The 13,929-nt window shown below is 52.6% G+C and overlaps 1 protein-coding gene across 1 annotated transcript; it reads right to left on the minus strand.

Annotated features, from left to right (window-relative positions):
* Positions 1-10,738: 10,738 nt before the first annotated feature.
* On the minus strand, positions 10,739-12,636 carry CEBPB (CCAAT enhancer binding protein beta). Its single transcript, XM_004282898.4, has one exon. The coding sequence runs from the start codon at positions 12,403-12,405 to the stop codon at positions 11,368-11,370; it is 1,038 nt and encodes a 345-aa protein (XP_004282946.1). The 5' UTR covers positions 12,406-12,636; the 3' UTR covers positions 10,739-11,367.
* Between the last annotated feature and the right edge of the window lie 1,293 nt (positions 12,637-13,929).

Consider the following 13,929-nt stretch of genomic DNA (forward strand, 5'->3'; position numbering starts at 1 on the left):
AGGAACAAAGGGCGATGCGGAAAAACTGACATTGGCAGGGGGATCATGAACAATCAAGCTCATCCCTCGATCACAGTCTCCCCCAAACTCCATCTCAGTATCCGGACAACCTAACCTACACAGAGACACATTCAATGACATCATTACAGTGTTTGTGGCTGAGGAAACTTGGAGGCCACATCAGTGTCCATCATAAGGGGAAAACTACATTAAAATGGGGCAGATACATCAGAGGAATGTTATGCATCAGAGTAAAAAGCAATGAAGAGCAGCATGGAGACATCTCTAAAACATAGTCTTCCAGGAATGGATCTGATGTGGTTGTCCCTTATAGTATTGCCTGAGCTAGAAAAAGGTCAGAAACAACTTAAATGTCCATCAAAAGGGGACTGGTTCAATGATTATGGTACATCCGTGCAATGGAATATTGTGTGATCATTGAAAAGACTGAGGCAGCTCTACAGTAGCATTGATATGAACAACCTCCAAGATACACTGTTCAATGAAGAAAGCAAAGTACAGACCATGATGGAAAGCGCCACAATGTGACGTGTGTAAATATCGTGTGCGTGTGCTCCACCTCACACAGACAATCTGAAACAAGAAAAACTGCTGGGAACTGCACTGACCTCTGGGGAAGGGAACTGAGAGTGTGAGGGCTGAAGTGAGAGGGAGACCAACTTTTCACTGCAAACCCTTTCATACCTTTTGGAATTTTGAACAATGAGCATATATTATATATTTGAATTAGATAAATTTAAAAGAAAAATGCAGAGAGGCCATGGGGGAGTTCAACTGAAATCATCCACAAGAGAGGTGACATAGTGTGGGGATCACAGGAGGGTAAGGAGGGCGTCCAACTGGGGAGGGGGGCCAAGGGTGTGTGTGCAGAGACAGAAAATTGGTTACACGCAGGGGACTGTCAAATAAGTAAATATATTGAGGATAATGCGAGCCAATTTTCTCACTGTTGAAAAGAGAGTTCCTAATATGGAAAGAGAGAAAATCAGGATAAATGTTGTGGTGATGGACTGGAACTAGAGTTATCAGCTGTAAACTGATAGTCTTCTAAATAGATGATAATGATGAAGATAGATAGACAGATAGATGCAGAAATAATATGGATGTAAATATATGTCTATATACATACACACACACACACACACACACACACACACACACACACAGCCCTAAGAGAGCCTGGGAATAGGGACACCTCAGCAGCAATGAGCACACTTCCTGCCAAGACGTTGGCTTCTAAATACTGTTCTCTACTAAAAGGAGCCCGGGCTCCTAGGAGAAATGGCTAATTCCAGGGTTGGAGCAGGGAAAGCACTAGCTGAACCTGGAACACCTCCTGCCAGAAGGTAAGAGAAGTGCTCAAAGAACGATGGTGACATGTCAGAAGGGCAAAGAAGCTCAAAAAAATAAATTAATCATTGAAAGTTTGATGAGGAACGGGATATTTACATGGTTTCAAAGTACCTCCCCTCAAACAGTTATTAATTGCAAAGGGGAAAAAAGTAACTTTATAGATGTGAATTCCCCCAGATATCTCTTCAATCAAGTGATCAGAGTGAACATCACCATCCTCACCACAAGGAAAAAAAATTTTGTAACCATGTGAGGTGATGGATGTTCACTAAACTTATTGTGGTAATCATTTCATTATATATACATGTATCAAATCATTCTGTTGTACATCTTAAACTTATATGATGTTATACATCAATTATTTCTCAGTAAAACTGGGGAAGGGGGAGTAAACACCATCAACACTAGGACAAAGAGAAGAACACAGCATCACTTCTGTGATTTATATGCCTGACCTGAACACGCATGATCTGAATCTAACCACAAGGAAACAACAGGCAAACCAGGTGAGGGACATGCTACAAAATAGCTGGCCTGTCATCCTCAGAAGTGTCAAGGTCATGAAAATCAAGGAAAGACTGAGGAGCTGTTCTAGATTAAAGGAGACTAAAGAGACATGGCAACTAACTACAGCATGTGATTCTGAACTGGATCCTTTCACGGGACATTATTAGGGGCAACTGGTGAAACTTGAATGGGTCTGAGTACACGGCAGTAATGTAGAATGTTAATTTCCTGATTTTGATGGTTATATTGTGGTTATACAGAAAATATCCTGTTTGTAGGAATTATATACCAAAGTATCAGGGGGTGATCAGGCAACAGGGTCAGGTCAACAATTGATTCTCAAATAATTCAGGAAAAAAATGTTCTTTGTACCATATTGGTAACTTCTCTATAAATTTGAGATCTTTTTCAAAATAAAAACTTCTAGGGGCTTCCCTGGTGGCGCAGTGGTTGAGAGTCCACCTGCCAATGCAGGGGACACGGGTTTGTGCCCCCGTCCGGGAGGATCCCACATGCCGCGGAGCAGCTGGGCCCGTGAGCCATGGCCGCTGAGCCTGCGCGTCCGGAGCCTGTGCTCCGCAACGCGAGAGGCCACAACAGTGAGAGGCCCGCGTACCGCAAAAACAAAATTAAAAAAAAAAACAAAAACAAAAAACTGCTAGAGACTGAATGTTTATGTCCTCCAAAATTCATGTGTGGAAATAACTCAATGTGAGGGTATTTGGAGGTAGGGTCTTTGGGAAGTGATTAGGTCCCATTAGGAATGGGCTTAGTTCCCTTATAAAGAGACCCCAGAGAGCTCCCTTGCCCTTTCTGCCATGTGAGGACACGGTATCTGTGAATCAGGAAGCAGGACCTCACCAGACACCAAATCTGATGGCAATTTGATCTTGAACTTCTCAGCATCCACAACTGTGAGAGAGAAATTTCTGTTGTTTATAAGTCACTCAGTCTATGGTATTCTGTTATGTCAACCAAACTGACCAAGAAAGAAAGTTTTTTTCAAACAGAAAAAAAGTAAGAAATGGAATAAGATCTAGGATTGAATATGATTAACAGGAATTAAACACATACTCATAGCATTTCCTATGACTCAGTAAGGCACTCCTAGGTATATGCCCCACTGAAATATGTACATATGTTCACCAAAGACATGTATTCTAGAACGTTCATTGCAGCCCCAATTTTAAGACCTAAAAGCTAGAAACAACCTAAATGTCCCACAGCAATAAAATGGGTAAATGTATTGTGGTACATCCATACAGTGGAATTCTGTTCAGTAACAAAAAGGAACAACGCTGATACACACAGAAACTTGGATCAATGCTGCTGTTACAATATTGAATAAAAGAAGTCAGATACAAGAGGATGCCTATTGTGTGATTCCATTTGTGTAAAGTGCAGAAATAGGCAAAATTAGTGTTTGCGGTTAGAAATCAGGATAATGATCACCCTTAGGTGGGGGGGGGGGTGACTCGAAGGGGCCTCTGGGGCTCTGAAATGGTCTGTGTTTGGATCTGGAAGCTGGGTACACGCATGGGTCCACACGGGGAAAATCCATTGAGCTGTATACCTATGCTGTGTGCACTTTCTTGTATGTGGATATTTCACTGGGAAGAAAAGACATAAAACGATGAGATGCATAAATAAGGATAGACATTAACCACATTGGGGTGAGAGCTATGAGAAGTGGGTGGAATGGATGTGGGGAGCCAGGATGAAGGCAGAGAATAAAACGCAATGCAGACCTTGAAAGGACTACTGACAGCAATCTCGTCCTAAGAACCGGGAAGCGTCATTAGTTACTGCTCTACACCTGAGTTTCAAGACGCAAGGAAGAAACGGGTCCCCATCATCTGTATGTCCCTCACCAGCCCACGAGAGATTCAGCAAGGTGAGCTTGATGCCCAGCCCCATTCGGCATGAGAGGACTGAGGCCTGGCTTGGGTAAAGCAGCCCAGGCAGCCCCAACTCCTACCCCAGTTCTCTCTCCTTCACAGCCTACTGACCCCCCACCCACCAGTTTCTCTGAGGAGCCATCTTCCTCCCTGGCTACCTCCAACCTCCAGGGCTCCAAGGGCTGGGGCCTGTGAGGTAGGAACCTGGTGACAGCTGTAAAAATAAAAACTCACCTGCCCACAGGTGTGTGGGAGTCTGTAGGAGTCTCTGGCCTACAGACTCACCTCGCAGAGATCCCAGCTGGGCAGGCCCCAGGCAGGCTGGCCAAGTGCCTCCCAAGCACCGGTAGGCCAAGGGCTCAGCAGAGCAGAGGGGTTATCTGGGGTGGTGTGGGGTATCTGGTCCCAGCGCAGCTGCCAATACGCTCTGTGAGCTGCAGCAGGGGCTGACCCTCTCTGTTTTCAAACTGAGGGCCTCCTTGGTGGATCACATATGGAAAGTGCGGAACAGGATTTGAGCTCATTGGGGTTAGCAGAAGAGATTCTGTCCATTCCAGGCGCCTGATTCAAGCCTGCCCTAATAGGCACTGAGATTCAGTCTCAGAGGAGACACCTGAGGACAGGCAGAAAACTTTCATGACAGATATCTTCATGCATTACTTCTGTAATTAAAATGAATTGAAAGAAATCCTTCCACCACATCTGATGGGAATTATTCTTCCTAAGCAAAGAGCAAGCCCCTCGTTTTGAGCTCATGTGCAATAGTATCAGTAGAACATTCTCAGACAAGGAAGCACTGGGGCATCACTAAGAAACGCAGGTCACAAAATAGCTCATATAGGTTGATTCTGTTTTGGCAAATATATCAGTTAGAAATAGATTCAGCTGCCAGTAACAGGAAGCCAAAATGTCAGAGACCTCAATAAGCACAGATTTATTTTCCTATCATGTAAACAAGTCCAGAGCAAGGAAGACAAGGAATGGTATTGCTGTTCCATCACCATCAAGAACCCAAATGCCTCTTACCTTTTGGTTTCACCACTCTCTCCATGTTTCAATGTCTGCCTAATGTTCAAAATGGTCCTTGAAGCTTCAGCCATCACATTCCAGGCAGGAAGCAGAAAGAGTGGGGACTGGGAGGATTGCAGAGGAAGGAGGCAAAAGGGAATGTATCTCACAGCTGAGTCAGCCCATTTTAAGGAACGTTCCTGGAAACCTCACCTACAACCTCTATTTATATCTTATTGGTCACCCCTAGCTGCAAGAGAAGCTGGGAAATGTAGTCTTAGTAGGGCACTTGCCCCCAACAGTAGAGAGGTCCCATTGTTAAGGAGGAAAGGGGGATGGTGTGTGAGTATCAAACAGACGTTAGCTACCCTGAAGAAAAAGTACACATAGAACAAAAATTCTGGAAGGAAATAACTGCTGCATACAGAGGTCCCTCTCTCTCTACAATCACCCTGCATGAATTAACCTGTCAAAACTCTACCAAACACTATTAAGAATTTTACTCTCTTCTTGTTACAGATGGGGAAACTGAGACACAGCGAGATATAGTCACTTGCCCCGAACCACACAGCCAGGAAATGGTAACTTCAGAACTAGGATACAGGCAGCCAATTCTTCTAGCATCTGGGCTCTCAACCCACCAAGATGCTAATGATGTTATTAATAACAATGATGATGGCTAATTCTTACTGTGTGCTGGCACTGCTCGAAATATGTTGCATGGATTAACTCATTTAATCCTCACAACAACTTTATGAGGCAGGTACGATCATTATTCCATTTTAGAAACAAGGACATTAAGGCACAGAAAGGTGAACTGACTTGCCCAAGGCCACACAGCAAGTGTTAACAGGGTTTATTTCTGGGTAGTAGAATTATGGGTGCTTTTTATTCCCTTCTTTTATTAATACTCTGTATTATCTAACCATCCCACCATGATCGTACACTACTTAGGAAATCAAATAAAAAGAAAACACCCCTCCTGGAGTCCAGCCTCCTGCCTTCCCCCTAGCCACCTACTACCCCACCCAGAGGCCTCAGGGAGGCCTGGCCCCGCCTCCCTCCCCAGCCTCCCCTCTCCCCTCCTCAGTGCCCTCTCCCCTGCAGTCCCCGCTTCCCAAAGAACTCTCCCTCTCTTGGCTCCCAGCCTTTGCTCCTCCCTTACCCGTATCCTGGCATGCCCTTCCCCTCATTCCTGCCTGGTGAACAGCTCCCTATGGCTCCAGGCCCTGGGTCAGAGGATCCTCACCCACAAGGTCTCCTGGGCCCAGGCAGGCAGGCTCCTTCCGCTCTTCACCCACTGCACTTTGCCTAATCCAGAGGCCGAAGGACATGTTTCATCCCATCGATAAACTTGTCAAGGGCTTTCTGGGTGCCAAGCCCTGGCAGGGACACCTGCTCATTCATCCTCGTAACAACCTCTCCAAGCCTCACCCTGGCCTCCATAGCCCTGCAAGAAAGACCCTGCACCCCTCTGTCCTCCTTTCCCCACTCGACCCCTGGCTGCCTCTACTCTAGCCATACTGGCTCCTCACTCTTTCCCTGACACACTGAGCTTGGTCCTGTCTCAGGGCCTTTGCACCTGCTGCTCCTTCTGCCTGGAATGCTCTCTAAACACTCTCCCCAGTCACCCTCTACCACTTTCTCCAAGGCCTTAATACAGTCTGAAATTAGCCTGCTAATCCATCATCCATCTCCCCCAGCAGGATGTCAGCCCCAGGGATACAGGGACTGTCTTGGGCTCACGTGACGCTAGCTGAATATGTAAATGGAAGCTGGTGCTGCTCTTTGTTCATGGGTGAGAAAGCCCAGGCCCAAATTTGTCAAGAATCTTGCTGGAGGTCACCCAGCAAATAAGGGGCAAAACTCAGAGGTGTTTTTTTCCCCTGCCTCTTACTCAAAGATGGGCCGAAGAGTGCAAAATTGAGGTTTGCCCACCTGTTCCCCCACATGCAGTAACTAGCCGACAGGAAAGTGGCTTCGCCTGGGTCTCAGACAGACATGGATTCAAATCCCAACTTTTCTGCTTTCTGGGAAAGTGATGTCCCTTCTCAGAGCCTCAGGTCTCCACTCTTGGAAACGGGACTCCTACTTCTTGTTCTCAGAGGGCACCTGGGAGGGGCTCAAACTCCAACCCCCAATTCCCCAGCCCACTCTGGCCTGCCTCACCCCCTGCACATGGCTACGGCCAATACAAGGTTGAAAACCCCCAAGGAGGGGAAGCCAGCCGGCCAGCCAGCTGGGGCCTCTGGGGCTCCATCACTAGTCACCCAGGTGGTCAGCCAGGCCGAGAAAGGACTAAGGGGGTGGGGGGCAGGAGAGGAAAGCAGAGCAGATGAGAGGTTTGGGGCCATGGAGGGGGAGGCAGGAGGAGAAGGCCTCGTGCTAGTCACTCACCAGTCGTTGGGCCAGTGCCTTCATCTCTCTGTGCCTCAGTTTCCCCAACTAGGGAAGGGGGATGATAAACAGCGCCCAAGTCATTGGATTATCACAAGGATAAAAGGCACCTAAGGCACACACGATAACACCTGGCGTAGAGTGTGTGCTCAGGAAACCGAGGCTCTTCCCCCCTCACACCTCACCTGGCTCAGGCCTCTGCTCAGACGCCACCCACTAGGAGAGGCCTTCTTGGACCTCCCCACCCCTCCCTGCACTACTTTCCTTCCCTCAGAGCCCTCGTCCCCACCTGTCATTACCTTGTTCTAGTTACTAGATACTGTCTGTCTCTCCCCATAAATTGTCACCTCCATCTTGGTCACCACATGTCCCTAGCACCCAGCATAGGGCCTGACACAGAGCAGGTGCTCAATAAATGTTTACTGAATAAGTAAAAAAAAAAAAAACTGGACAAATAAATATCTCAGAAACAAGGACAAAACAGTCCCAGGGAGGTCTAGACATGGTTTGGGTGGAGGAGGACACACTCTTTAGGTATTTAGACGGGGAAGTCCCGCTTCTCTTTCCTACCCACAAATTCTACCATTCTTAGCTGTGCAACCTTAGATAGGTCACTTCCCCTCTCTGAGCCTGCTGGCTTGGCAGGAAAATGCCAGCAACAAAAGCCATGGCCTCCAAGAGCACACGGCCCGGTACCCAGCAGTGTCTCCAGCTTTCATTTCTGACACCCACTTCTATCCTTGGTAAGATCACCAGGCTGTGGGGCAACTACACAAGATTATGAGGTGTAAATGTGTTGTCAACTCTCCTGTCCTGAGCAAACATTGGTTGGGCTTCCCAGCTAGCCTCAGTGGTCAACCCCACTAAATGGGTCTGTGGTTAACATGACCAGCCTTCCTGGGCAGTTGGAGGAAACCAGCAAATCCATCTATGCCAAGGTCTAGGCGTGCTATTTTGCACATCATAAACACTGAACTTGCATCCACTATTATTCCTGTTCCTCAAGGCACATCCCTGGCCTCCTCGTGCTTCACCCCATCCAGCTCTCTTTCTTGTTTCCCAGCTTTTGAACGGACGGGCCCCTCCTCCCTGCAAGCCTGTAGCTCTCCTAGCCTAGTGATCCATAGGGTAGGTGTCCCCCCATTTATGATATTTCCTCAAGTCCTTTGGGCACAGCTCTGGCCACAGTGCTGCCACAGGCCACCAGGACCACCATCAGAGCCCTCAACCTGTTAACTATTTCTCCAAGCCCTCCTCAGGGGTAGTCAGATGGGATTGGGTTCAAACTCCCTTAATGTTGCTTCCAAACTGTGAAACCATAAGCAAATCACTTAACTCTGGCACTTGGGGTGCCTAAGCCCGGGGTGGGGCAAGGAGCCCTCCAGGAAGGGCCCAAGATTTGGGGTGGGGGCTGGGATGACCAGCCAGGCTCTCAGCCCTAAGCTTTCCCCAGAGACTTGGGAGTCGGACTTAGCTTCCTAACTGGCTCCACCCTTGCTCTACCTGAGCACTAACCCCGCTACTCTGGGCCTCAGTTTACTTTTGTAAAACCAGTGTAGCACCTTCCCTGGGTGCTTATTCAGATTATAGGGAGGGTGTGAGTGTGTAAAGAGCTGCACTCAACACTCGTTCTCAGGCAGCACTCAGGAAGGGGGAGCCTGGGGGTCACTCTTTGACCAGGCTGCTCCCCTCTCACCACCTCTGCGTCCTCTGGTGACAAAAATGGGTGAGCAGCACGCATCAGCCAGCTCTCCATGACCAAAGGAGTAGGGATTAGAGAGGTTCGTTCCTAAATGGCAACTCGCCCCCCACCAAAAGTCTGAGCTACCTCCTTCCCTAGGTCCAGCCCCCAGGCTCTGCCCTTCAGCAGGTAAATCCTAGAGGCAGTTGAGCCAATGTGCTCGTGCTGACACTGGACTGACTTGGAGGTTCCAGGTTCCCATCAGTCATCAGGCAGCCCAGGATAAGACCTGTCCGGGGCCACACTGGAGGCCCAGGACCAAAGTGAGGTTATTTGTGCCCAGTGCTCTGTACAGCCCTCAGGCCATGAGCAGGAGACACTAGGGTTAGAGGGATGGTGTTTGCCTTGATCCTCAGCTCCATAACGGTGGGGGCTGAGTGTCTCTGTTTCCCATATCCTGGCCTCCCACAGGGAAGGAACATCCAGGCCTCCAAAGGGAAAGGGAGGGCAAAAGCATTTCCCCTTCTCAAACCACAAAATCAGCAGCTGCTCCCAAGATCCCAGGCTGCCCCAGGCCCTCAGCAAACTAAGCTATGAAGCCCCCCACTCCACTCTCCCTCCACCCCCAAATTCCTAGAGCAGCGGGCCCCCAAACCAGTTTCTCACCCTTTTGGATTTGACAGCCAAAAGGCTGTTCACAGCTCTAAAAGCAGGCCTTGTAATGGTAGCAACCTCTCCAAAGGTTGCTGTGAGGTTTAAATGAGATGGGGCAGGTCCAGGGTTTACTGGACACTGGCCCCTGGCAAGCGCTGGCCATGCTCACGCTGCGCTTTAGACTCAAGAGCCAAATGCCAGGAGCCTCCCAGAGAAAAATAATAACAAGAGCAAATGCTTATATAACACCTCCTGCGTGCCAGGCACCGTGGGACACTGTACGTGTATCCACCAACCCCTCCGTCTACATCCTCAACTCTCAGGAATGCTGTCCAGGGCTGGAATAGGGGTGGAGGTGCAGTGCGAACGGGTGGGTGGGAGGGTATCAAGGGGTGGGGAAGAAGCCTCGCCTGGGGCCATTTCTGTCTCAGGGAATCAGGGACTGCAGCCCTGGGTTCACACCTGGGCTCAGCCGCCTTGAGCAGGTGAGGTTGGGCCTCAGTGTCCACAACTGGGCAAAGAGGACAAATGGCACATCTCCCACTCCTAGGAAGAGGAGTGGAAGTACAGGAACCCTTCCCCCCACTTCCCCTACCGGGCCCGGATTCTCCCCTCCCGCTGGCCAGGGACACAAACCCAATCTTGCCACCCAGGCCACTCTCTTAAAAATACACATACACACACACGCTATTTTCTAAACAGCCGGCCCCACTTCACTTTCCAAAAGAATCTGCCCCATCTTGGGCTCAGCAGGACCAAGACCTGTATCCCCTCCCCTTTCAGAGTCACAGTTCTCCTGGCTGGGTCCCCAAGCACTGCGCAGAGGTCAGAGCCCTCCAGGCCCGTCTAGACCCAAGCCTAGCACTCAGGACCAGCCGGAGTCCCTGAAGGCCCTCCCCAAGCAAGGTTCCGAGTCACTCCTCCCCAGCACCCAGCGGCACTGAGTCACCCTGAAAGCCTGGCCCAGCACTCCTCTGCCCCTCCCCCGCCCCAGCCTGGTACCCCCATCTCCAAGCACAGGCCCTGGGGGAGTAGCAGAGGAGAAAAAGCAGCTGCAACCCCCCCCACCCAACCACCTAAAGAGCCAAAAATAATAGCAGCTCACACACACACAACAACCCCACACACGCCAGAAAAGCAAATATAAAATCATAAATCCAAAATAAAGGGGAAAAAAAAAATCAAAGCCAACTACTGCCCCCAAAAGGCTCTTTAACCATTCTCAAAAAACAAAAAAAAAAAGTTTATTAAAAGTGTTCTTAATGCTTGAACGGAAAAGATTCCCAAATATACAGATGCCTCTTTTCTCATAGAAATAGATTATTTTTTTATAATACAAAAAAAAAGACCAAAAAAACAACAACAAAAACAAAAACAACAGCAACAGCAACAACCCCGTAGGAACATCTTTAAGCGATTACTCAGGGCCCGGCTGACAGTTACACGTGGGTTGCGTCAGTCCCGTGTACACACGCGTTCAGCCATGTTTAAACCGATTGCATCAACTTCGAAACCGGCCCGCCCGCCGGCGCCTGGAGAGGGGTCAGAAGGAGAGGCAGAGTTTATCATTCATCTGTACACATAGACATCTCTTCTTTAAATAACACCACGGGCGGGCGGCCCATCTGCATGTGCGGTTGGTGTGGACAAAAATATAGATATATATATTTAATAAAATATTAAAATTACCGACGAGCTCCCCGCGCTGCCAAGTGCCCCAGTGCCAAAGTTTTGCCGGCGCCACCAGGGGCGGGGGCGGGAGCGCGGGCGCTTCCCGGAGTCTCGGTGGCCGCGGCGCGCCCGGCAGCGCGGAGGCCGGCCGGCAGGGGGACGCGCGCGGGGGCCGCGCTAGCAGTGGCCGGAGGAGGTGAGCAGGGGTTCTGGCAGCTGCTTGAACAAGTTCCGCAGGGTGCTGAGCTCGCGCGACAGCTGTTCCACCTTCTTCTGGAGCCGCTCGTTCTCGGCCGTGAGCTCCAGGACCTTGTGCTGCGTCTCCAGGTTGCGCATCTTGGCCTTGTCGCGGCTCTTGCGCACCGCGATGTTGTTGCGCTCACGCCGGATCTTGTACTCGTCGCTGTGCTTGTCCACGGTCTTCTTGGCCTTGCTCTTGACCTGCGAGGGCGCCGGCGCCGCCCCCACATAGCAGGCGGCCGGGGGCGCCTTGGCGTCTGCTGGGCTTGGCGTGCCGGGCGGGCTGGACGACGAGGACGTGGAGAGGCTCCCGCTGCTGCCGCTCGGCACCGCCTGGTAGCCGAGGTAGGCGCGCAGCGCGTACGGGAAACCAGCCGCCATGCCTGCGGCGCCGCCGCCCGGCGCTCCGGCCTCCTCCTTCCGCTTGCAGTCCGCGGGCTCGAAGCCCGGCTCCGCCTTGAGCTCGGCCGGCTGCGGTGGCGGCGGCGGCGGGGGCGGCGGGTGTAAGGGCGCGAAGCAGCCCGGGTGCAGCGCGCCCTTGGCGGCCCCCAGACGACCCAGGCTCACGTAGCCGTATTCGGCCGCCTTCTTGCAGTTCTTGCCCCCGTAGTCGTCAGAGAAGAGGTCGGAGAGGAAGTCGTGGTGTTGCCCGGAGGAGGCGGGAGCGGGGGCGGGCGCGGGCGGAGCCGCCTCAAAGGTGTCCGTGGCCGGCGCCGGGGCCTGCGGCGCGCCCAGCGGCTCCAGGTATGGACTGAAGTCGATGGCGCGCTCGTGGTCACCGATGCTACCCAGCTCGCCGGCGGGGGGGCGCGGCCCGGGTCTGGCCGCGGGGGGCGCCGCGGGGGCCGCCTTGCCGCCGTACGCAGCAGCCAAGCAGTCCGCCTCGTAGTAGAAGTTGGCCACTTCCATGGATTTAAAGGCAGGCGGCGGCGGCAGGGGGAGACATGCTGGGTCCCAGGCCACCAGGCGTTGCATGAACGCGGGTGCCCGGGGAGGGGGCCTGGGGCTGCCCGCTCCGGCCGGCCCGCAGGTGGCGCGGCCTCCCAGCTCCGAACTGTCGCTGCTGTGTCCCTGATGCTGTTGCCGCTCCCTCCGGCGTGGCCGCTATTAGTGCGGGGGCTGGCGGCTGGCGGCTGGACCCTCGGGTGGGTCCCCTTCCCGGTCCCGTGCGCGGCTCTGACTCGCTAAAGTTTCTCCTGAGCCCGGTTATTTATAAGGCGGGCCATGGCAACGGCTGCGTCACAACTGGAGGCCGCCCCAGCCCCTCCCCAGGCACGCAGAGGACACGCTGTGGCCGCCCGAGACCCCCGGGAGGGCGGCGGTGGGGCGTAGTGGCCAGACTGGAGACCCAGAGCGCGCCCTCGGGGGTCCCTCGACCTGGTGGGGGGCGGCATCGCCCCCTGCCCACTCCCACCCGGCGGCCCCGGGATTGGGAGCGAGAGAAGGCGCTAACCCGCCCCCGGACCGCCCCCTCTGGGCTGGAGGCTATACTAGAAGGGAGGGGAGAATCCGGGGAGGGGGCAACGTGATCTTCTTCTCCCACCCCAAACACGGCCGCGGCCCGCCCCCTGCTGGAGGAGGCGCTGGCTTCAGGATCGGCTGCAACCAGTCCCGACTCCCCACCGAAGGGACGCGCTCCAGGCGGGATGCTGGAGACCCCAGCTCTGGCTCCCGGAGAGGTGACCCATCTCCACGGCCCTTCCCTGGGTCCAGCCTCGCCCCTAAACTTGCCCCCATCCCCAGATCTTGGAAGGAGGGAATTTCACACCTGTGGCGACTTCCTGTCTTAAATACGAAGACCTGGGTTTGGGGGCCTGCTGGTCAGGGGCGAGCTCCACTTGGGCCTGTGCCAAGGTCGACCGCGCCCCTCCCCTAGCCCCGCCCACCGCACCTGCCCGCCCCTCAGACCACACCCGGGTCATCTCCAGCCCCACCACAGCCCGACATGGGCCCCGGGAGGGTGGAAGGGGACGGGGGTGCTTGTCTCCAACACACTGTGTGACCTTGGGCAAGTCACTTCACTTCTCCAAGCTTCAGTCCGTGAAGGTGTCGTTACTGTTATTATTATTAGTTGTATTACTGTCTCCACCACAGACTCCCAAACATAAGGCTTACGGCTCTGGGACGCACATCGTAAAGAAGGGCCTTCTCCCAGGGTACAAAGAGGCCCAGAGGCCCACAGCATACCCAAGATCACATGGCCTCATGTCCCCCACTGTTCTCAGAAGGAAAGCCCTTGTCCAGGCACCCTCAGACCTATTTGCACCCGAGGCCAAAACACCTGTTTCTGAGGCTGGTGGGGTGGGGGACCAGCCAGGCTCAGGAGGGGCCATGCAGGAGAGACCAGGTCCCTACTGGGCGGTGAGGGTGGGCCTGGACCCAGAGTTTGCTTTTTCACCCTGCCAGAAGCATGCCCTTGCTGCCCCCCTGGTTCACAGATGGGGAAACAAGATGGCCCACCTGGATCTGAATTTAGGCCTGAGGCCCTCCCTGCAGAGT

This window comes from Orcinus orca, chromosome 16 (assembly GCF_937001465.1).
Source record: "Orcinus orca chromosome 16, mOrcOrc1.1, whole genome shotgun sequence".
In the NCBI taxonomy this organism is placed as follows: domain Eukaryota; kingdom Metazoa; phylum Chordata; class Mammalia; order Artiodactyla; family Delphinidae; genus Orcinus; species Orcinus orca.